Source organism: Balaenoptera ricei, chromosome 1 (assembly GCF_028023285.1).
Source record: "Balaenoptera ricei isolate mBalRic1 chromosome 1, mBalRic1.hap2, whole genome shotgun sequence".
NCBI lineage: Eukaryota > Metazoa > Chordata > Mammalia > Artiodactyla > Balaenopteridae > Balaenoptera > Balaenoptera ricei.
In genome coordinates this window covers 75,886,364-75,911,495 of record NC_082639.1, presented here as the reverse complement: position 1 = coordinate 75,911,495, position 25,132 = coordinate 75,886,364, and the positions used below count along the sequence as shown (strand labels likewise).

General features: G+C 39.2%; 1 protein-coding gene across 3 annotated transcripts in view; it reads right to left on the bottom strand.

Moving 5' to 3' along the window:
- CLCA2 (chloride channel accessory 2) overlaps positions 1–12,517 on the bottom strand; it is a 37,435-nt gene extending 24,918 nt beyond the window's left edge. For 2 of the 3 annotated variants that reach the window (XM_059899858.1, XM_059899877.1), the window contains exons 1-6: positions 12,010–12,517; positions 10,996–11,133; positions 7,981–8,131; positions 5,202–5,310; positions 4,033–4,192; positions 1,336–1,563 (exon numbers count right to left, since the gene is read on the bottom strand). In XM_059899858.1, the coding sequence (XP_059755841.1) occupies positions 1,336–1,563; positions 4,033–4,192; positions 5,202–5,310; positions 7,981–8,131; positions 10,996–11,133; positions 12,010–12,195 (972 nt within the window). In that variant the 5' untranslated portion in view covers positions 12,196–12,517. The remainder of the gene's footprint in view (positions 1–1,335; positions 1,564–4,032; positions 4,193–5,201; positions 5,311–7,980; positions 8,132–10,995; positions 11,134–12,009) is intronic. The other variant, XM_059899868.1, reaches the window with a different exon arrangement.
- Positions 12,518–25,132: the final 12,615 nt, after the last annotated feature.

The window sequence follows — 25,132 nt, the reverse complement described above, 5'->3', positions numbered from 1 at the left end:
TGGTAAAAGTTTAAAAACTGGCTTTCTGGTAAAAAGAGAGAGAGGGAGAACCCTAGATTTGTTGCAATTTCTATGGGGTAAATATTCTCACTGTGGCTGATTTAAGCTGTCAACCTGACATCGCTGAGTGCAAAGTTGGAAAGAGATATGTAGGAGCAGACTCATAGAGATGATAGACCAGAAATAACCTCAGGAGCCTAGATCTGGGATCAACAGACATGTTCTATAAAAGATCCGATAGTAAATATTTTAGGCTTGGTGGGACATATATTTTGTCTTTTGCAACTACTCAACTCTGCTATTTTAGTACTGAAGCAGCCATAGATAATATGTAAACAAATGAGCATTGCTCTCTCCCAATAAAATTTTACTTATGGATGCTAAAATTTGAATTTCATATAATTTTCATGTGTCCTGAAATTTTATTATTCTCTTGATTTTTTTCTAAACCCATTCTTAATTTGCAGGCTATGCAAAAGCAGGTAGTTACTGACTCTGGGCATAGATAATAGTAAGAATAGTAGAAAAATAATTAGGAAGTAATGAGTTTTGAGCATTTATTATGCTTATTTCAATATATTTTATTTAATTATAACTCTACATAGTTTATTTTTTAATAATGACTATATTTACAAGTGGCTTGCAAATTTCCTGAAAATTTAACAATTGACTCCTGTGAGCCAGTATGAACTGGCTCTGTCACAACAGTGAAATAGGTATTGTTATCTCTGTTTTACAGATGAGAAAACTGAGCTTCAGAGAGGTTGTTTGCTCTTGATTACACAGACAGTAAATGAAGGAGCCAGGACTTAAAGCACATCTGCCTGATTCCAGAGACTAAACCTCTAATTACTGTCTAAGAATTCTGGAGCTTTGGAGAATGGGTTTCTGGAAGGCTGCCAGATTGCCAGATGAGTGAGATGTTTCTCTGTACACAGTGACATAGAAAATACACATATAATGGATATGCACACTCACTGAAAACTCAGTCTATTGCCTGGGCCATGGTTGTTTACCAGTGAGTGGAATGTGGTCAGAAAGGAGCCTTCCGCTACATGTCAGAGTTTTGGAAAGGGTTTTGGTTGGAAAAGGTTGCAATTAGTAGCAATAATGAGGGCTGGGAATTACCTGTGGATTTCATTTATCTGCATTATCTCAATTTCTGGGCCGCATTCTAAATTTGTTTCTCTCATCCCCAAGAAGAGATGATGCCCATGACTATTCCAAACGTTTGGCCTCACCCTTCCCTTCCCTTACCCTCTGAAAAGAAAAAGAATTAAAAACTGATAGAAAAAAGTGATGAATGGTTTACAACTATTTTGGTTCAAATGTTACCTTTGCCATCTTGCTGGACACATCCAGCACTAAACAGACCACTTTGTCCCCAGCCTGTACAAGAGAGAACGTGGGAGGAGGCGGAAGCTCAGTCCCTTTCATGGGAAAACTGTTATTAAAGTCGTCAGAGTCTGTGATTACATCCCACGTACTTCTGAGGCTGCACATTTGGTTCTGCAGGTTTGGAGCCTCTTGGGTGTGGGTACTTGCATTACAGAATTCAACCACCTCGAAAAAGAATAAAATAAAAATACTCAGAAAATAATCAGAAAATAAAAGTACTCCTCTCATACTAGACATACTTCTCATTCTCAAACAACTAAAGGTAAGAGGAAAGGTGAGCTGAAACATGAGAAATCAGAAGTGCTACAGCTATGTCCTTCTTTACTTCAAAAATGCCATTGAATTTATAGATAAACCTTGGCACCCTTTGCTTGAAACTCTGGCACCCATGTGGTAACTGAGGTCAACCTCTATTAAAGTTTATTTGCGCTTAGGTAAGAGAGAGTAGACCGTGTATAAATATCTTAGGCTTTAAAAAAATAAAACAAACTCTCACCTTCCTTAGCATGATAATGTGTTAAAGAAAACACCCCAGGAGATGTTATCTTGATCAGTCTACTCCTTGGAATCATATTTAATAACCACTGCACCTTTATCTATGGATTAACCTATAATAAACATATATTGAGCTAGTTCAAATATTGACCTCTGTAAGACTAGGATAAGGAGAAAAACAAATCTACTTCCTCATCTTTCTCCCCATTTGGAGATATAGCCATAATTCATACAATAATACTAAACCTAGGCAACACCTCTTTTAAAGGCATGATTTGCATTGCAAAGTAATGTGTTATCTACTTCCCAGTGGCTATATTCCTACCAACAGTAGATGCTTCCTGCTAACAGAGCTATGGAAGCTTAGGGTAAAAGAAATCTTACAGATTCTCTAGCCCCAACTCTAATTTCTTAGAAAAGGAAGCTGAAGCTTCAAAAAGTTAATAATTGCATAAGAACATGAGTTTCTTAGTAGGATGGGGTGACATGATAGAACCTGTTTTGTTGTTGTTTGTATGTTTGTTTTTAACTCTTTTCTTTATATTTCATGACTATGGTTAGGAGATGGTAAAAGTTTGCTGACTGGATATTAATGAGTAGGTGTTTCAAATGACCACAAAGATTGTACCTAGCCACAAACAATGTGGATGAAATAACATGGAATTAGCTTGGCTTCAGATATTAAAGCTGTAAATTAAATTAAAACCATAATGAATTGGACAAGAAATATGAAAAAGCACCTTGAAGTTACAGAATGGCTCTTAGCCTTGACTAAAACCAGACTGAAGAAAAAAAATTATCTAAAAAAAGAATGTGTCAATCCAAGGAACATTGGGTTAGTCATAGAAACAGAAAACTTCACAGAGACACTGCCCACAGTGTTCCCAGCTCAATGGAGAGGACGTGACCCACAGATGTGATGAAGTTGGAAAAATGTATCAGGTTATGAAGGCTGATGTGACTAAATCTCTGCATCTCCTAACTCCCTCCTTTCTGATTCCACACTCTCAAAATAGGCCTCTGGGTAGAATTTGGCTGTTCCATGCTGCTTCTGTCAGAGAGAAAATGAACTGGCTAAAGAATGCGAGTGTCAGATCTCCATGACAATTATTTAAAATTTTAAATAATTTTAAAAATGTGTTCTGGATTCCTACACAAGTCTCTTGTCAGTTAGCGTGGAATACTGACAAGACTGAGTTTCTGAACCTGCAAATCTAAGGGTTAGTTGACTTCCCTTGGTAACACCTGACTTTTCTTTTTAAGTTCTAGAATATGCAAAACAAGGGAAAGAGAATTAGGGAATTCCATTAAAATAAGAGTGGTTTGCTACCTTAAATGAAGCAATATAATCATACGTTACATCCCTGTCATTAACCCTGTACACTTTCCTGTGAAAGGATATAGGAGCACTACCATACAAGCAATTTATTTTGAAGACTCCAGGTTTCCCCTTGTTAAATCACCTTCCCTGGAGAGCAAATAATCGCTTTTCTAAAGGAAACAATTTTTACTGATCAGCTTTGACTGTCGAGGGGGGGCGCTGAGTTTTTTTTTTTTAATCTGTAAAGTAAAAACTAGATGAACTCTAAGGTTCCCCAAGCTCTAAAACGTAGTGAATCTTTTTTCTTTTCTTTTTTTTTTTTTTTTTTGACTGCGTCGGGTCTTAGTTGTGGCCCGCGGGATCTTTCACTGCGGTGCACAGGCTTCTCTTTCTCTAGTTGTGGCATGCAGGTTTTCTCTCTCTAGTTGTGGTGTGCGAGCTCCAGAGCACATGGGCTCTGTAGTTTGCAGCACACGGGCTCTCTAGTTGAGGCACGTGGGCTCAGTAGTTGTGGCACGCAGCCTTCTCACTGCGGTGGCTTCTCTTGTTGCGGAGCACGGACTCTAGGAGCGTGGGCTTCAGTAGTTGTGGTGCACAGGCTTAGTTGCCCCTTGGCATGTGGGATCTTAGTTCCCCTACCAGGGATTGAACCCTCCTCTCCTGCATTGGAAGGTGGATTCTTTACTACTGGACCACCAGGGAAGTCCCAAATGTAGTGAATCTTAATTGTCTTTTTGTTCAAATACTTAAAACATATCAGTCTATCTTGGGAAAAGATGGAATCTTGTAAGAGTTTGTTATTCTAAGGCCATACTTACAGAAGATAAACTTTGCATGAACATTATCGATGCAGTTGCATTTTGGGTGCTATTGTATATAAACATGCATCCTTCTTTGAAAATCTTGCTAATAACACAGTTTTCTTGGGGGCAAGGGCCTCCTTCACACAAGAAAATGCCTGTGATGTCAGATGAACACCTAAAATAGGAAGAGACATTGGGTCTGTTTTAGAAATACTTATGTTTCTTTCTTATTGACTCATAAAATAATTTGTTTCCAGGATCGTAGATTGCTAGATACACAGAAGACATTTTAAAAACTATTAAGAAAGGTCATTAATTTACAAATGCACTCCACTTGATTTTAAAGCATTTGATTTTGATGAGAGCCTCTGTATTGCCAAGGGCTTTACCAGCTAAACAGGGTCAAAGCAAAAGTCACCGAGAAATCAACATGAACTTTTGGAGGCCCGAGGAAGGGCATGAGTGGTGGTATCCTGAATCAGGGCTCCTTTGAGTTCATTGCCATTGGACATCAGAGGAAGAAGAGAATGAACATCTAATGATAATATTTAAAAGGATTCCTTCCTATATAAGCAGTCTCAAATGCTGTCAATGGGATAAAAAACCATCTAAATTTCGGGAGAAGAATCAGTCAATATCTACCAAAATTACAGCTAAAATTACCCTATGACCTGGAATTCTTGGAAGCTATTCAATAGATATACAGATCTGCCTGCATATAATGGAAGTAGCTTATTTATAGCATTATGACTTGTAGTAATAACAAAATATGGTGAACAACTCATTTGTTCAACAATAAGGGACTGGTTGAAAAATTATGGTATATCCATACAATGGAACACTATGCAATTAAAAGAGAAAAGAGTGAGGAAAAATATATATTCATATTTATTTGAATTTTCCTGAAGAAACACAGAAAAAATAAATGAGAAACTAATAAAAATGGTGATCTAGAGGGGATGAAAGGGAACAGGGTGAAGAGAGTGGTAGGAGTATGCTATATAAGAGTATAACTTTTTATATTGTTTTCGCATTTGACCACCTAAATATTTACCAATTTTTTAAAAAATCCAATAAAATTTTAAAACTGACAATTGTCAGTTAAGTTTTGCTGCCATTATAAACTCTATTTTAGAGTAAAAAAAATAAACAGTGAATTTTAAACATGCAAAAAATCCACTAACCTTGTTACTTCAATTTGATTTTGCCCATTTATGTAGAAAGGTTTCTCATTGTTATATTCATCAAACACACCCCAACGGAGATGAGCCCATTCATGAACAAACACTCTGCCTGTGGAAGAGAGAGTTTTTGTTTTAAGTTCCTAAAATTTCAGCAACAGACCTTGCTAATCAGTGAATACGTAACATCACCTGACTATATATACTCATTCCGAAGGGTTGACATGCAATTCTTCCTTCCACTTTCCTCTTCCCCATCCCGTTCCCATCTCCTTCTGCTTTACCCCCATCGTCGTAAAAGAGGCAGTGTGAAAATATGTTTAGTCCTGGAAGTGCAAACCAGTGATTTACCTGTTGCATATCTGTTTGAAATTAGTGAGGAGTCTCACATTCTCTCATTTCCCTAAGGAAGCTGCCTAAGGGTTTCTATTCAGTTTTATACATGCCTATAAGTTCAGGATTCTGGGAAAGGAAAAGAAGCATATGGACTGAATGTTCAATTCAATGGACTGGATGTGTATGTCCCCCCAAAATTCATATGTTGAAATCCTGACCCACAATGTGAAGGTGTTAGGAGGTGAGGCCTTGGGGAGTGATTATTAGATCATGAGGGTGGAGCCTTCATAAATGGCATGAGTGCCCTTATAAAAAGACCCCAGAGAGTTTCCTTCTTTCTGTCATGTGAGGACACAGTGAGAAGATGGCTGTCTATGAACCCGGAAGTGGGCCTTCTCAGGCACCAATTCGGCTGCTGCCTCGATTTTGGACTTCCAGTCCCCAGAACTGTGAGAAAGTTCTGTTGTGCATAAGCCTCCCAGTCTACGATATTTTGTTATAGTAACCCAAAGGGACTAAGACACCAAACCAGCAAATAAAGCTTTCCTATTCTTCAGCTTGTGTTATCCAGGCATGCCTGCCACTTTTTTTCCTGTAGATAATTCTCCTGTCTAGAGCAATGATTGAAACCCTGGGGCCAGGGAGGGAAGAAGGAGCAAAAAGGATCATAGAACCTTCTCACCAGCTTGGGTGGTCCTTTCTCTTTCATTTTATTCCTAATTCTCCATGTTTATCTTCAACTCTTAGCTCATGAAAATCCTCATTGTCAGCATCAAATCCTTTATAAGTTTATCTCTACCTCTCTAAATCTTGTATTTTCTTCAATGTTCAGCTAAAAACTGACTTCTCCCCAATAGAAATTTTCCAGATTAACTCTCCTCCCCAAGTACACTTTTCTTCCTGAATTCTTTTAAGATCTGGGAACCCAGGAAATGTTTGCTGAGTTGACTCAGGCTGTGGCATATTATGCAAGTTTTGGACCTTGGAACATAGGAAGGGAGGGGAACAGTCTAAGCTGAAAGTGCTAAGGAAAAGTTTCTGCCTACTTATGGAATTTAGAAGTGCTGGTGAAGTCATATATTTGTGCAGAGATTATCAGCACCTCAGAGTTACCAGGAAAAAAAGCCATTTCTATAAAGTTTTATAAAATGTTTTATAAAGTGTGTTTTATAGAGTGTGTGGCTCCACTTCCTGCTAGTTACTCAGAGGATAATAAAATCTATTTAGATTTAAATGGGGGTAAAAGTGAAAACATCATTTGAAAGGCACTGCTATACGTTAAAATCAAAAACAAAAAATTAAGAATTGGATAGTTAGCCCTTGACCTACTCATTTTTTCTCACCACAGTTTCTTTCTCAGATCTCATCCACTAAATGCCAATGTCCAAACCTATGACGCTGGCTTCACTGTCAAACTCTAGTCATCCTTCTCCGGCCACAGGCTGGGTCTTTCCACCAGCATAGTCCACTTTCCTCACAGTCACTTGCCTAAATCCAGACTTGTGGATTTCCCCTTTAAACTGGTCCCTTCTATTTCTGCCAAAAACCTGGTGTGTTCCTTAATGCTGCCCACACACACACTCCTTGCCTTTCACTCTGAAGCAGTTCTGACCTCTGTTTCATACTTTTTCCCTTCTGGAATATCTCTCATTACTTCGAGTTGTTAGGATTAAATAAGATAACATTTGAAAAGCAAATAGCACAGCACTTGGCACATAGAAAATTCTCTTGTTCTTGTTACTCTCTTTCTTGTCCTTCCCATCTCACTGCCTTCAATCTTACTCAAGTCTCATGGCCTCATACCTGGACTTCTAGTTATTCTCCTGATATCCAGTTTCTCCCTCATTGATCTGAGGGAGTCAGATTATCCACACAGCCAGATTCAGCTTCTGAAAACCCTGCTTGGATGGTTTCACTCCTATGATTATAAACCTTAAGTTGTGACTTGCTCATTTGGGCATTTGAGGCTCTCCATCACCTACCCCGTGTGCATTTCAGCATTTTCTCCCGCTACTCACTGCCCACAGTCTTTCTGCACCATCAGTGGGGTCTACTGTTCCCATCTCTCAAATATGCCCTGGATTCTTCTGCTGCCACGGTTTTATTCATACTCTTCCCACTCTTCTCTCCCTTCTTTCCATTTATCAAAATTATATTCAACCTTAAGGTCCTCTTCTTTGTGAGGCCTTTTCTGACCACCTTTAGCTCAAAATGCTCTCCCTCTTCACTGAATTCTTATAGCATGCCCTGTCTGGGCCACTTATCTGGTGCTTAACCCTTTCTGGCTCACTTTGTCCCTCATCTTTTCATGGGCACGTGGCCTATCTCCTCATCCCAATGGTAAGTCCTTGGCAAGTTTCAGGTTCTCTGAGTCCCTTTTAGCATTAAGCACAGAATACTGTAAATAGTGCTGTCCATTGTCTATTTCTTGATTGGTCAAACTTACCTCGTGATCCATAGCCAGCTGTTAAGTCATCATTTAGTAGAAAGTCAGGTGTGAAATGAATGTATTTTCCCTCTTTTCCACACCCTCTGTATTGCAAGGTGTATGCATCATCTCCACGTGCCCCATACCAGTCAGTCACTATGACATTTGCCTAAATTAAAAGAAATGCCTTGTAATACTCTACATCTCGACTGTAATGTTGGTGACATAAATATCTACATTTGTTAAAACACTTTGGAGTGTACATTTAAGATATGTGTTCATTTTTCTGTATGGATTGTATCCCAATTTAAAAACAGATTAAAAAATTAAATGCCTTTAGATGGAGTTTAAAATGCATTCACAACTAAATATCAACAAAACTATCTGTCACTTTCAAAAGCGTATATATTTTGAAAGCTTATCAAATTTCCATGGAGCTTCATTACTTTCATTTGACCTTCCCATTTTCCAGATTAAAATTTTCTCAAAAGTCAACACTGTAAAATTCTGACATTATAAATCACGATAAAATGTAATTAAAAAGTTTGAAGAAATTTTAAGAGCATTTACACATCATTCAGAGCTGTACTGTAAAATGTTACAGCCTTTTGTGAACAACTTTCTGTGGGTTCTTTCATCAGTGCAAGACAATAGGATATGTTTCTTTTAAGCCTTGTCCTTTTATTCCCATAACCAATCAGATCAGCAAAACAGTTATTCTATTGAAGTTATATTTCATACTGTACCCTGACCATTTCAATTACTATTTATAAAACACAATATTTTAAGTCAGAAGCTAAAGTAGATATCTATTCAAATAACCATCTAGAGAACACAGTTTTATATACAACATTTTTCCTTTTATTTTGAGGAAGAAAGATAATATGTTGTCTCGAGACTTGCCCTTAGAAGTTAAGTATGTTGTTAATTTTTTTTTTTTAAAGTTGATTATGGAACAATAGATCTAATATGATCTTATAAATATATATATAACGATCACTATATGTACTACGTGTGTACTGGTGTGTGTGTGGGGGGGGGTGGGTGGGTGTACACACTGCTGAGGAATAGTGGAAGGTAATATTTTCTTTTTATTGTCCATATTTCCACATTGTCCTTTTGCAACAAGCATGAATTATTTTTATAATAATTAGCATTTTTTTTTAGAAAGATAAGAATTCAAGCCAAGGGCTTTGCAAGGCAACACCTGTGAAAAGGGCTACAGACATCATGCCCTTGAATAGTCTTCACTTGGACAAAACCTCATTTCTATGTCTGAAAAGTTGTCCTGAAACAAAAAGGAAAGAGTACACTGCATGGGATAGAATACTCAGGCTGTTTGGGGTTATACACTACCTTACGGACCATAGTAATACAGCTCTTATGTACTTTTTTCCTACCCCTCCCCCCCTCCCCTGCGTCCCACCTACATTAGACTGTAGATTCACAAGGAGGGGAACTATCTTGCTTTTCCTTGTGTCCTCTGCCATGCCTAGCATGGTTCCTGTATGTAATGATCATTTGCTAAGTGTTTGCTTGATTGACATTATGAGGTTAAAAGAATTGGTATCTAGCAGATATATGAACAGCCTTCAGTGACTCCCTTAATCTTTCTGTTCAGTCATTTTTTGCTTTAGTTATTTATTTCTCTCTTCTCCATTAGGATGAGGAGTAGCACCTGGTTTTGGTGTTGGTTATCTCCAAGACTTTTTGTCCCACTAAAGGCCAGATTGATTAATGACAACTATGTAAGGTAGCTAGAGACAGTATAGCTTAGAGCAAAGAGCATAGGTTTTGGAATCAAACAGGCATGAATTCAAATTGCTCGTTAACTTACCAGCTGTTTGACTTGGGATAAAATCCTTACCATATTTGAGCCTCAGTTTCCTAATTTGTGATAACAGCAACAAATTTTAGGTGTCTGAGAATTAAGCAATATATACAGAATGCCTAGCATTTAGTTGAAGTTTAATAAACAATAGCTCTGTTCCCAATTTATCCCTTCGTCTATCGCTCCTATCTCCATGCCCAAGCATCAAATGCTTTCACCTGGTCATAAATCAGATAGTTTTAAGGACCCCTTTAACTTCTTTAGGACACTGGGGTGTCTTCGAGATTGCTATATCATTCAATAACTTCAAAGGAGATCTAAGAATTAAAACAATCTTAGGAAAATTCATACCAAGTGACACAAATAAGGAAAAGGGGAAACTACCACAGTCCCAGCCCTTCTACTTGAGCTGTAATTACAGATCTTGAACCCACTCTATTGCTGAAGCCCTGAGCTATATTCTCAGTGCCTCTGCTCCTGCCCTTTCTGGTAGCTGCTAGGACTCTTGCTCACAGTCATTTCAAACAGTCATTTGCCAAATTTATTTAACATTTATTTATAGCATGCATACCAGTATGTGCCAGACATTATCATGGATGAGTAAGTATAATCTACAGCTTATGAGAGTCCTTTGAAGGTTCTTTTTTGGTTGGAAAAAAAAAGGTAGCCATGCCTCTCTTCCCTGCTTTCTGCCTTGCTTCTTATCAACATGCTCCTCAAACACAGTGTCCTGGACTGGGGCTAATGTGAAATTCTGCTAATGTGCACTCTTGCAGGACAAGAAAGTCATATTTTTATATGCATGGGTGGCTTAGGTTTCTGTCTGTACATGTATGTTTACTGTCTCTGACAGGGTAGGAAATGAGGATAGTCATAACTGAAATTATTCCCTTTACAGCTCATACTCAGTCGAATAAAACTAGTTCTTGGTCCTTAACCAAAAATTTCAGAAAGGACTCTGTAAGTTACATAGTAAAGAGATCTTCTGAGAGGCCGCTTGGGCAATGGCATTTTGCTTATTTTTTACTCCATAATTTTCATTCATTTATTACATTTCCATACATTTTGCGCATAACAGTCTTTTCAATAATATTGTTTGTGTATTAATATTAATTTGTTTTTGTCTAAGTTCTCACTTTTAAAGTTTGAACACATTATTTTTTTTTCTTGAGTTAAACTCATTTAATGAAATCTTGAATTACCGTTTCATAAGATTCTTGTTTTACTTTGCTGTAATTATTAGCTTTCCATGTGGCAGGTATTAAAATCTTTATATTTCTGAAAAACACTCTTCTCTTGGTAGCATTGAATAGGTAATAAGAAGCTTCAGTTATCATTTCCTGTAACCAAGTAAAAGAAAAGCTTATTTTATCACTTGTAAATTCTTAATATTTTGGTTTTCCGGTTATACTTGAATAAGCAGTAATAAAAATAATGAAGATATTTTGAAGGAGCCCATTTCTTTTAGAGACAGTATTAGATTTTTGGGAAAACCTAGGAGCAAAATAAATAAACTTCAAACGGTTATCTGGAAGAGATTTTAGGACACTAATTGTGCATCTGGGTTTGCCTATATAATTTTCCAGATTTTGTGAAAGACTTTTAAGCTTTTACCGAACAAATCCTTTTCACATCACACCTTTCCAAGACCACACCTTATGACAATACTGATTTCACTAAAGCAATACCAAAGGGAGACTCAAGTAATGGAGCTATGGGCCTGCCTTACCATATCAAGGTGAAAATAGTCAACTGCTTTACAGAACATTCAGGTGAAAAGAAAGAATGTTGCTCTTTGGCACTCCATTCAAACTCTCTTTCCGTCTGAGAATTCCCATCCTCACGATGGAATCCAACAACATAATTTTAATAGGCACAATCATGCTTATTCATCAGTCAAACATCTGGTCTCTGTTGCCACAATGGATTATTTTTTAAGTTGCTACCCCAAAAACAGCCATGTAGTTAAACACAAAAGCTAAAATTAGTAGTAACCAACAACAACAAATAAAAGAGGGCTACATCAACAGTCTGTGAGCTGAGACTACACAGAATTAGGTGAACGAACTGGCTTGGCTGTTAATTATAATTTTTGTTGCTATTTTTGAGAAACATCGCTTTCCTTACTGCTCAAATACAAACCAGGCAACTCCTTAAAGAAGGCTACAGGTCTGTTCGAATAGGATAATGGTTTTGACTTCATACTTGCCACTTACCTTAATGTTTGGGATGAGGTTCTGATCCTCGGATACCTGAGGATTGATTGCAACAAGTAATCCATTATACCCATTTTCTTGAAGCTGCACTCCGGCTCCCACGAATAGGAGCTCCGGACCTAGGACCACCAGGAGAGTCACAAACTTCAGGCTGCAAACAGGACCTGCACTGTCCCCGTGGGTCATGTTGCAGAAAACCTTCTGGTTTACTCACACTGGTCCTGCTGGGCACATTGTGCCAAGTTGTCAATGGCGGAGCAGGTAGTTTCTTCCTGAACTTGGAAGGGCTTAGAGCTTGTGATGAAGGAGGTGCCTTCTTTGCAAAATCTGGGGTGGATCTATCGGAGACCTGTCTCTACAAGTCTTTTTTCTCTGGGCGATGCCACACTTGCCTGTTCTGTGGCTGAGCTTCCTCCTGAATCACGGTTGGGCAAGAAATCTTCCACCCCTTACTCATTTTATGTCTTCTCAAATGGAAATAAGACAAAAGGAGCTTAAAAGAGGGAAGCCTGGCTGGCTGGGCTGAAAATCAGAGAATCTGGGTTTTTCCATCCACTTTCAGTAGAAGCACAGAAATCTAGAAATCCTTGACAACCTCTTCCATCATTCAGAGCAATTCCTTCCCTACTGCACTCAAGTCATTTTTTATTTGATGTAAGATTCCTTTGTCTGCTTATTTTGAAGATTTGGAAATCCATCCTGCAGCCCTGTCCCTGGGGCCTTGTATCAGGTAGTCTGGGAGAGCTCTCAGCTGATGGCTGGTGGGGGGAAGGTATTAGATATCCCCCAGGGAGGGCCAAGTGCCAGGAACTTGGATGCCTGTGCAGGCCACAGAGGCCTTTCCCTCTGTCCTTGCTGCCTTTTCTCTCTTGATCAAGGAAAAGGGTGAATTTCTCTTTCAGCACCTCTCTCCTGAGAACAAGGCTATGCCTCCGTCAATCTTCCACTTCCGGGCTTCCCTGGTGGTACAGGGCCTGCCAGTGCAGGGGACACGGGTTCGATCCCTGGTCTGGGAAGATCCCACATGCCGTGGAGCAGCTAAGTTCGTGCGCCACAACTACTGAGCCTGCACTCTAGAGCCCATGAGCCACAACTACTGAAGCCCGCGTGCCTAGAGTCCGTGCTCCACAACAAGAGAAGCCACTGCAGTGAGAAGGCTGTGCACCAAAACGAAGAGTAGCCCCCGCTCGCCACAACTAGAGAAAGCCCGCGTGCAGCAATGAAGACCCAACACAGCCAAAGATTAAAAAAAAAAAAAAAAGAAAGAAAACTTCCATTTCTCCAGTAACATCACAGGATCTGGAATATAGTAGGCCTCACAAATATTTTATGAGTGACTAATAATATTACCCAATAATTATATAATGCTTTAGAGCTTACAAATGAACCCACCTAAATGTCAATTCCCAGATACAGGTATAATTTTTTTATTTCTATTTTTCAATGAAGACACTGAGTCTCAGAAAGATTATGAAAATTAGCCAGTGGGGGAAGGTGCTAACTTTTATTGTGTGCTGGGTTTTATCCTTCCTATCCTATGGGTGACAAAACTAAGACTCAGAAAATCTAAGTAACTTGTTCAAGGCTGTGTGTGTATTGACACAGGGCTAGAATGAAACCAACTGATTCCAAATTCCATTGATTTTCAATGTATCGTGTCTCTCATGTTCTCAAGAAACCAGAAATGAAGTGTTAAGAGCTGAAATGTTCAGGGATATTGAAGGGAATTTTTCTCTTACTGTCCTTCTGTTTGGAAACTTTTCTCCCACTGCTTCTCACCTGTTTTCCTTCAAACTCCTGTTCTGTCCTGGAAGCCTGAGCTGAGCTCCCTACCTAGCTCAAATCCCTTCTTTCATGCTTTCAGTTCATCAGATACCTCTCCTTTGAAGCATGATCATGCCTACAATGTCACATTCATGTTGTGTAATTGGTTGTCTCCTTCACGCTGAAGGGCTTATGCGAGAAGGACCCTGTCTGTTTTTATCACTACCTCCTCAGCACCTAGATCAGTAAACACTCAATAAATATTTGTTGAATGAATGAATGAACAGAATCAGAGAAGTAAGTTAAAGGAGATTATGAAGAAACCCTGGATTATAGTGTGAAAATGATCTCCCCAACTTTGAAAGTATCAGTTCTGGAAGGTATTTCTTCTGCTCTGGAGCAGTTTCCCTCTTGATCCCTCTTGAAGGAAGTTGCTTGGGTTTTGGTGTTCCCCTGGGGGTGCTGGAGAATAGAATATCGCTGGTCACCACGTGACTGCCAGAGTTGCTCATGCTACAGCTCAGAGGTCAACTTAGCTGTCTTGTCTTCTCGGGCTGATTCCCAGCCGTGGGTTTTTTCCCCTCGCTCATGCTGTGTCTACTGAGTGGAAGCTCCAAGGCGTGGCAACTCCAAAGGCTTTGCCTGGAACTGTGACTCATTGGACAGAACAATGCACTTTATTTTCAGCTGTCCTTGGCAGTTTATTTTCTTACGCTAATCTCTTGTGCTTTTAAGAAAAACATTCCCATCAGCAAAGCAATATACTAAAACATTAAACTCATAAGCCACACCAGGAGAGTAGCTTTTCATCACAATCAGGGATGTTTCTTCTTGCCACCGTGCACACTTATATAAGTTAACTGGCTGAGGGGGCCACTGAGGACTGACATCCAGCTCTCTCTCTGCTTGTTCTTGTCAACAGTTACAATGGCTCCCTTAGAATGTGGGGTAGAGAGTGCATGCAGCTTTATAAAGAACAGCCATAAGTGAACAATCTTGTCCAACTTCACTTGGGTTAAAACCTGGACAGGCACAGTCAGGCTTTGCTCACCCTGGGCTGAGAGTCCAGGCATGACATCCATTCCTGTCTATCTACTTTTTGGTTCCTTGGTTCTGGAACCTAATCCCTGGGTCTGGCCACTTGGCTGGATTCCACCTGTCTCTACGGAGTCCCGGTCACTGACCCATTTTTTCACTATGTCTTGGGAGTCATATTCACTCCTGAAAGCCCTTTCCTACCACCTCTGTTCTGACCTACCCTGAGAACCCTGTCTGCTCTCAGTAACCAGGCCTGGGGTCAGGCTAGCTGAGGATCTCTTCTTCCTGCCTTCTCTTCTGATCAGGCTGACCCTACAGGAGACAAAACTAAAAAGCTGGCAAAAACTGACTTAACTAAATAACTTAAAGGCATTCCTGAGCAGAGTGTCCACTTCTGATAAAGTATGAGACTTTGTCAAAAAACCCGCCTTATCCTTTCGCTCAAAAAAACTCACTGCTTCTGTCTATAGATTTTATGATATCTGAGAAATGAAACATACGTAAAGTGAAGAAATATGGGAATACAATGTTCAAGCATTTATTTCAGTATTATATAAATTCTAGGAATCTGGTCTGTTTTTATCTGCTTTCAAGAAAATAAGAGTTAATTCAATTTCAGTAATTGAAGAATCCAAAGCACATTTTTGTTCATTGTCTGAATCTGCAGTTCAACCTGAACCCAGAAGGCCTCTCTATTTTTTTTTTTTATGGAGTCTGTAGGTAGAGACCCAAAATCAAAGTGAGTTAAACATGCAGTTGGTGTCAGAGTATCAGGAGACTTGACATCTTGAGGAGTCCAGGAAAGTTTTGGATTATTTTCTTTCAGGCTTTTGTTTCAATTCATCAGCAAACCCATTTAGAAGAGGAAAGTATAATACAGTGTGTGGCTTGGCTGCAAAGCTGATGGACCACTTTAGTTTTGCAATGTTTATGAAATAAATCAAAATAGAAGGTGAAAAAAAATTGTAAAGACTAAGAATTTGAATAGAACACGGAGCTTGCTAAGGACCCAGATGGCACATCTTATACCTCCCTTATCCCATTTTCTTTGTAGTTATACTCATTTTCAAGGCAAAGGAGTGAAGTAGATGGTGCAGATAGGGTCTGGGAAGTCATTTGTGTCTGGTGAGCCACGACCATGCCAAAGCATTGAGCGCTTACACTTCGTTTCTAGTTTCTTGAATTCTCCCTCTGCAGTCTTTCACCTCTGGGATTTTGCTAATAAGCCTCCTCCCCACCCTCATGGTGGCAATAACAAAGATGACTTTGTGCACCAGAGAAACCTCCAAAACTTGCCAAAATGAATGGAAACAAGAACTACTTTTAAAGATAAGCCAATAAAGAAAATGTGAGAAAGTTATGGAATATTCCTCATTTGCAAAAAATTCTATAAAATTGCATTCTATAAAATATTGTTCTATCTGTTATGAACCAGATAGTGTATAGTATCATGGTATGTATAAGGTATTATCATTATTACTATCATTATTTTTCCAGAGAAGAAAAAAAGAGAAAGCAGAGATGTAGGGGAAATGTTGTAAAGAGATGAAAATAACCAGAGAGACTCAGAGAACAAGAAACAGAAGTAGAAGTATAAAATCTTGACTCTGTTTCCCTTTCTGTTTTCTTCCTGCTCTGATTCTGTCCTCAGTACCTCTCTGAGGCCCAGGGCTCTGCCAGATTCCCTGGCTTCCTCCATTCCCACAAACAGGGGGCAGCAGGTTTTTTGGTTTTCCTTCTCTCCTTATGCCGCTTCTACTAGCCCATTTAACCCCGCCAGCCCTGCAAAGAACAGGAAGCAACTCCAATTAGATCTGGCAACTGGGGGGATTAGGGCTCCCCCTTCTGTTTTTGGAGTGTAGGTACATGGGGCTCTGAATTCCCAGACAAAACTCTCAGCAAACAGAATTAGCCTGCACGGACCTCCTTCTAGACTACAGCAAAAGCTACTTAGAGTAGTGCTTTTCAAACTTAAATATCCCTAAGAATCACCTGTTCAAATGCAGATTCCGACTCTAGAGGTCAAGGTAAGGCCCATATTCTGCGCTCTTATCAAGCTCGCACGTGATGCTGAGGCTGCTGGTCTTTGAGCCACGCTTGGAGCAGTCTTTTGTATCAGAAGAGCTCCGGGGGAATATCCGCGGATTTACTTCATGATTACAGCCTTCGCACTAGAAAAAGGCAGTCTATGTAGTCTTTAAATATATTTTTAAATTTTCTTATGGGAAAGCCCTGTGTTTTCTTCAGAACTCAGGAAAAACAAATATTGCATTAATTATGGATTTTATGGTGACACCATTGTTTATTCTTTGGAAAGAAACAACTACAGAGTACAGAGTTAAAAACAACAGCAACAACACAGATAAGTGGGTTTTAGATTCTTGAAAGCCATAATCATCTCTCTATTATTAAAGCCCTTGCCTCAAATTCAATCTGTTTTCTTTTTGATCATTATGTGAGTCATGATAAGATTCTTTTAATGACCTCCGATAGATACCTAGCCTCAAGCAGTAACTCCCAAGAAGGTACCTTATTTAAACAAGGAACTGCTTCCTTAACTTTTATTTCTCTCTTTTTTCCCTTGCTCATTTATTCATTCATTCATTTATTCACTCAAAAATAAGATAGTATCAAATATATCTCAATAAGCCTGTTGAAAACATAAAACTGTGTTTCTACTAGATGTCAGGCACTGTTCTAAGTGCTGGATGTAAAATGAATGAAATGGACCAAGTCCCTGTCTGCAGGGAGTTTACACTAGAGGAGAGAGAGAGAGACAACAAACAAATATAATGGGATATCTAGTGAAAGTGTTATGAAGAATAAGAAATCAGGTAAAGGGGAAGAGGCAATGAGAGAGGTTTGTTATTTTGTATCAGGTGGTTGGGAAAAGCCTCACAGGTAATATTGTCAGGAGTGAGGGAAGGAACCATTTGGCCACTTGAGAGAGAAGTAGTGCAGGCCGACAGATGGACCAGTGGGAAGGCCCTGAGGCTGGAGGGCGCTTGGAGTGAAATGAACACAGGAGACAGCAGTGAGAGATGCCGAGAACTGCAGGGAGCTGTGTCTAGAGCACAGATCACATAAGGCTTGCAACTGTAAAATTTAAGAAACAGAAACCTCAATTAAATAAAGTTTGGAGACCAGAAGGGGGAGCTCTCATGTCCTGAGATGATAGCTGAGCCCAACAGGAAAAAGAAAGACTGCTCTTCTTTTTATGAGGGCTCAGCCAATGAAAAGCCATGGATTCTGGGTTTACTCTAACTTTCCCAACTTCCCTTTCCTCTCTACAAAGTCTCTCCTTCCCTTACTGTGGGGGACTTGCACGTGACTCACCATGGTTGGAGATCCCAAGTTGTAATTCTCTGCCAATCCCAAATCAACCCATCTTTTTTGGAGAAATACCTGGCAGTCTATTTGGTCAACCAGAGCTCGTGGGAAAACTGGAGTTTACCCATGAAAGGGGAAATCAGTGTTGGATGTGGAGGAGTGACGTGATCTGACTTTCACACATTTTGTGAGGAGGCCAAAGGTGGAAGCAGCAGCCAGCAAGGGGGTTATTGCTGAATGCAGGTGAGATGGACAGAGCCCAGACAACAATTTTGGTTGTCTTCTTTTAGCCTTCCTTCAGCTTTCTAGTAGTCTCCTTTTCCCTCCTCATTGAATACCTTTGCTATGAAGGTAAAATAAAAGCCCTTCAGCTTATCAGCTTATCAAGAGAGGAATCAAGGAATACTTCATTGCCCAGAAGTGACGAGCATGATGCTAACTGCCAACAGAAGAGATAAAATGGGAAACAATGACATGAAAACAATCTGAGATCTGTAGTTAAATGACATAAAAATATACTCCAAGTTTATAACATGAGGCTATGGTTCTTGATGCTTTGTCCATAAGTGCTCTGTAAATAGTAGCTATAGTTATTATTATCAATATAATTCTCAGTTATTATCAGCTGGAGTCCCCTTACTCCTCAGAGACCTACATGTAATTGGTTTTATCTATGCCAATTCCATGCCTTGTGGAAGATCAAGTCCCCCTCCTAGACTTCTGCAACTGCTTGGACACTTGACTTATTTTTTTTTTAACATCTTTATTGGAGTATAATTGATTTACAATGCTGTGTTAGTTTCTGCTATATAACAAAATGAATCAGCTATACCTATACATATATCCCAATATCTCCTCCCTTTTGTGTCTCCCTCCCACCCTCCCTATCCCACCCCTCTAGGTGGTCACAAAGCACCGAGCTGATCTCCCTGTGCTATGCGGCTGCTTCCCACTAGCTATCTATTTTACGTTTGGTAGTGTATATATGTCCATGCCACTCTCTCACTTCGTCCCAGCTTACCCTTCCCCTCCCCGTGTCCTCAAGTCCATTCTCTATGTTGGTGTCTTTATTCCTGTCCTGCCCCTAGGTTCTTCAGAACCATTCTTTTTTGTTTTTTAGATTCCATATATATGTGTTAGCATATGGTATTTGTTTTTCTCTTTCTGACTTACTTCACTCTGTAGGACAGACTCTAGGTCCATCCACATCACTACGAATAACTCAATTTCGTTTCTTTTTATGGCTGAGTAATATTCCATTGAATATATGTGCTACATCTTCTTTATCCATTCATCTGTCAGTGGACACTTAGGTTGCTTCCATGTCCTGGCTATTGTAAATAGTGCTGCAGTGAACATTGTGGTACATGTCTTTTTTTTTTTTTTTTTGGCTGTGTTGGGTCTTCGTTTCTCTGCAAGGGCTTTCTCTAGTTGTGGCAAGCGGGGGCCACTCTTCATCGCGGTGCGCGGGCCTCTCACTATCACGGCCTCTCTTGTTGCAGAGCACAGGCTCCAGACGCGCAGGCTCAGTAGTTGTGGCTCACAGGCCTAGTTGCTCCGCAGCATGTGGGATCTTCCCAGACCAGGGCTCGAACCCGTGTCCCCTGCATTGGCAGGCAGAGTCTCAACCACTACGCCACCAGGGAAGCCCCCATGTCTCTTTTTGAATTATGGTTTTTTCTGGGTATATGCCCAATAGTGGTATTGCAGGGTCATATGATAGTTCTATTTTTAGTTTTTTAAGGAACCACCATACTGTTCTCCAAAGTGGCTGTATCAATATACATTCCCACCAACAGTGCAAGAGGGTTCCCTTTTCTCCACACCCTCTCCAGCATTTGTTGTTTGTAGATTTTTTGATGATGGCCATTCTGACCAGTGTGAGGTGACACCTCATTGTAGTTTTGATTTGCATTTCTCTAATGATTAGTGATGTTGAGCATCCTTTCATGTGTTTGTTGGCAATCTGTATATCTTCTTTGGAGGAGGGTCTATTTAGGTCTTCTGCCCATTTTGGATTGGGTTGTTTGTTTTTTTAATATTGAGCTGCATGAGCTGCTTGTAAATTTGGAGATTAATCCTTTGTCAGTTGCTTTGTTTGCAAATATTTTCTCCCATTCAGAGGGTTGTCTTTTCATCTTGTTAATGGTTTCCTTTGCTGTACAAAAGCTTTTAAGTTACATTAGGTCCCATTTGTTTATTTTTGTTTTTATTTCTATTTCTCTAGGAGGTGGGTCAAAAAGGATCTTGCTGTGATTTATGTCATAGAGTGTTCTGCCTATGTTTTCCTCTAAGAGTTTTATAGTGTCTGGCCTTACATTTAGGTCTTTAATCCATTTTGAGTTTATTTTTGTGTATGGTGTTAGGGAGTGTTCTAATTTCATTCTTTTACATGTAGCTGTCCAGTTTTCCCAACACCACTTATTGAAGAGGCTGTCTTTTCTCCATTGTATATTCTTGCCTCCTTTATGAAAAATAAGGTGGGTTTATCTCTGGCCTTTCTATCCTGTTCCATTGATCTATATTTCTGTTTTTGTGCCAGTACCATACTGTCTTGATTACAGTAGCTTTGTAGTATAGTCTGAAGCCCAGGAGCCTGATTCCTCCAGCTCTGTTTTTCTTTCTCAAGATTGCTTTGGCTATTTGGGGTCTTTTGTGTTTCCATACAAATGGTGAAATTTTTTGTTCTAGTTCTGTGAAAAATGCCATTGTAGTTTGATAGGGATTGCATTGAATCTAGCTTGCTTTGGGTAACATAGTCATTTTCACAATGTTGATTCTTCCAATCCAAGAACATGGTATAGCTCTCCATCTGTTTGTATCATCTTTAATTTCTTTCATCAGTGTCTTATAGTCTACTGCATACAGGTCTTTTGTCTCCTTAGGTAGGTTTATTCCTAGGTATTTTATGCTTTTTGTTGCAGTGGTAAATGGGAGTGTTTTATTGATTTCTCTTTCAGATTTTTCGTCATTAGTGTATAGAAATGCAAGAGATTTCTGTGCATTAATTTTGTATCCTGCTACTTTACCAAATGCATTGATTAGCTCTACTAGATTTCTGGTAGCATCTTTAGGACTCTGTATGTATAGTATCATGTCATTGGCAAACAGGGACAGCTATACTTCTTCTTTTCCAATTTGGATTCCTTTTATTTCTTTTTCTTTTCTGATTGCTGTGGCTAAAACTTCCAAAAATATGTTGAATAATAGTGGTGAGAGTGGACAACCTAGTCTTGTTCCTGATCTTAGTGGAAATGGTTTCAGTTTTTCACCATTGAGAATGATGTTGGCTGTGGGTTTGTCATACATGGCCTTTATTATGTTGAGGTAAGTTCCCTCTATGCCTACTTTCTGGAGGGTTTTTATCATAAATGGTGTTGAATTTTTGTCAAAAGATTTTTCCGCATCTATTGAGATGATCATATGGCTTTTTTCCTTCAATTTGTTAATATGGTTTATCACATTGATTGATTTGCATATAATGAAGAATCCTTGCATTCCTGGGGTAAACCCCACTTGATTATGGTGTATGATCCTTTTAATGTGTTGTTGGATTCTGTTTGCTAGTATTTTGTTGAGGATTTTTGCGTCTATGTTCGTCAGTGTTAGTGGCCAGTAGTTTTCTTTCTTTGTGACATCTTTGTCTGGTTTTGGTATCAGGGTGATGGTGGCCTTGTAGAATGAGTTTGGGAGTGTTCCTCCCTCTGCTATATTTTGGAAGAGTTTGAGAAGGATAGGTGTTAGCTCTTCTCTAAATGTTTGATAGAATTCGCCTGTGTAGCCATCTGGTCCCGAGCTTTTGTTTGTTGGAAGATTTTTAATCACAGGCTCAATCTCAGTGCTTGTAGATTGGTCTGTTTATATTTTCTATTTCTTCCTTGTTCAGTCTCGGAAGGTTGTGCATTTCTAAGAATTTGTCCATTTCTTACAGGTTGTCCATTTTATTGGCATATAGTTGCTTGTAGTAATCTCTCATGATCCTTTGTATTTCTGCAGTGTCAGTTGTTACTTCTCCTTTTTCATGTCTAATTCTGTTGATTTGCATATTCTTGCTTTTTTTCTTGATGCGTCTGGCTAATGGTTTACCAATTTTATTTATCTTTTCAAAGAATCAGCTTTTAGTTTTATTGATCTTTGCTATTGTTTCCTTCATTTCTTTTTCATTTATTTCCGATCTGATCTTTATGATTTCTTTCCTTCTGCTAACCTTGGGGTATTTTTGTTCTTCTTTCTCTAATTGCTTTAGGTGTAAGTTTAGGTTGTTTATTTGAGATGTTTCTTGTTTCTTGAGGTAGGATTGTATTGCTGTAAACTTCCCTGTTAGAACTGCTTTTGCTGTGTCCCATAGGTTTTGAGTCGTCGTGTTTTTGTTGTCATTTGTTTCTAGGTATTTTTTGTTTTCCACTTTGATTTCCTCAGTGATCTCTTGGTTATTTGGTAGTGTATTGTTTAGCCTCCATGTGTTTGTATTTTTAACAGTTTTTTTCCTATAATTGATATCTCGACTTAGAGCGTTGTGGTCAGAAAAGATACTTGATACGATTGCAATTTTCTTAAATTTACCAGAGCTTGATTTGTGACCCAAGATATGATCTATCCTGGAGAATGTTCCATGAGCACTTGAGAAGAAAGTGTATTCTGTTGTTTTTGGATGGAATGTCCTGTAAATATCAATTAAGTCCATCTTGTTTAATGTATCATTTAAAGCTTGTGTTTCCTTATTTATTTTCATTTTGGATGATCTGTCCATTGGTGAAAGTGGGGTGTTAAAGTCCCCTACTATGATTGTGTTACTGTCAATTTCCCTTTTATGGCTGTTAGCATTTGCCTTATGTATTGAGGTGCTCCTATGTTGGGTGCATAAATATTTACCATTGTTATATCTTCTTCTGGATTGATCCCTTGATCATTATGTAGTGTCCTTCGTTGTCTCTAGTAATAGTCTTGATTTTAAAGTCTATTTTGTCTGATACGAGAATTGCTACCCCAGCTCTCTTTTGATTTCCATTTGTATGGAATATCTTTTTCCATCCCCTCACTTTCAGTCTGTATGTGTCCCTAGGTCTGAAGTTGGTCTCTTGTAAACAGCACATATACGGGATTTGTTTTTGTATCTATTCAGCCAGTTTATGGCTTTTGGTTGGAACATTTAATCCATTTACATTTAAGGTAGTTATCGATATGTATGTTCCTATTACCATTTTCTTAATTGTTTTAAGTTTGTTACTGTATGTCTTTTCCTTCTTTTGTGTTTCCTGCCTAGAGAAGTTCCTTTAGCATTTGTTGTAAAACTGGTTTGGTGGTGCTGAATTCTCTTAGCTTTTGCTTGTCTGTAAAGGCTTTAATTTCTCTGTTGAATCTGAATGAGATCCTTGCTGGGTAGAGTAATCTTGGCTGTAGGTTTTTCCCTTTCATCACTTTAAATATGTCCTGCGACTCCCTCTGGCTTGCAGAGTTTCTGCTGAAAGATCAGCTGTTAACCTTATAGGGATTCCCTTGTGTGTTATTTGTTGATTTTCCCTTGCTGCTTTTAATATTTTTTCTTTGTATTTAATTTATGATAGTTTGATTAATATATGTCTTGGTGTGTTTCACCTTGGATTTATCCTATATGGGACTCTCTGCACTTCCTGGACTTGCTTGACTATTTCCTTTCCCATATTAGGGAAGATTTCAACTATAATCTCTTCAAATATTTTCTCAGTCCCTTTCTTTTTCTCTTCTACTTCTGGGACCCCTATAATTCAAATGTTGGTGCATTTAACGTTGTCCCAGAGGTCTCTGAGACTGTCCTCAGTTCTTTTCATTCTTTTTCTTTATTCTGCTCTGTGGTAGTTATTTCCACTATTTTATCTTCCAGGTCACTTATGTGTTCTTCTGCCTAGTTATTCTGCTATTGATTCCTTCTAGAGAATTTTTCATTTCATTTATTGTGTTGTTCATCATTGTTTGTTTGCTGTTTAGTTCTTCTAGGTCCTTTTTGAATGTTTGTTGTATTTTCTGCATTCTATTTCCAAGATTTTGGATCTTTGCTCTCATTATTCTGAATTCTTTTTCAGGTAGACTGCCTACTTCCTCTTCATTTGTTTTGTCTAGTGGGTTTTTACCTTAATCCTTCATCTGCTGCATATCTCTCTGTCCTCTCATTTTGTTTAACTTAATGTGTTTGGTGTCTCCTTTTCACAGGCTGCAGGTTCATAGTTCCCATTGTTTATGGTGTCTGCCCCTAGTGGCTAAGGTTGGTTCAGTGGGTTGTGTAGGCTTCTTGGTGGAGGGGACTGGTCCCTCTGTTCTGGTGGATGAGCCTGGATCTGTTTTTCTGGTGGACAAGACCATGTCCAGTCGTGTGTTTTGAGTTGTCTGTGACCTTATTATGATTTTAGGCAGCCTCTCTGCTAATGGGTGGGGTTGTGTTCCTGTCTTGCTAGTTGTCTGGCATAGGGTGTCCAGCACTGTATCTTGCTGTTTGTTGAGTGGAGCTGGGTCTTCACATTGAAATGGAGATCTCTGGGAGAGCTTTCCTCATTTGATATTATGTGGAGCCAGGAGGTCTCTGGTGGACCAATGTCCTGAACTTGGCTCCCCCACCTCAGAGGCTCAGGCCTGACACCTGGCCAGAGCACCAAGACCCTGTCAGCCACACGGCTTCCCCAGCTCCAATCCACCTAATAGGATACATAGAGGACTCGCAAGGCTGTGGATCCTCATGCATCAGCTGCTCGTTTTGTTCTCTGCTGACCAGGGGAATTTCTAGTTCAGGAGTCTGGTGACCATGGTGTCCCTTTAAAAATAATGGAAAGAAATTTGTTGGCAGTGCGTGTAAGGGCAAGCTGAAGCTGCTCTGGCTTGAGGCGATCGGAAATTGCACCAAGATGCAGACAACTCTTGACTTCTTAAAACTCCTTTTTCCTAGATCCACACATGTTGCTTCTGTGCTTCACATTGTTCAAATGTAGTGTTTTTGACTTTTCCAAAGAAATATGTATGTGTT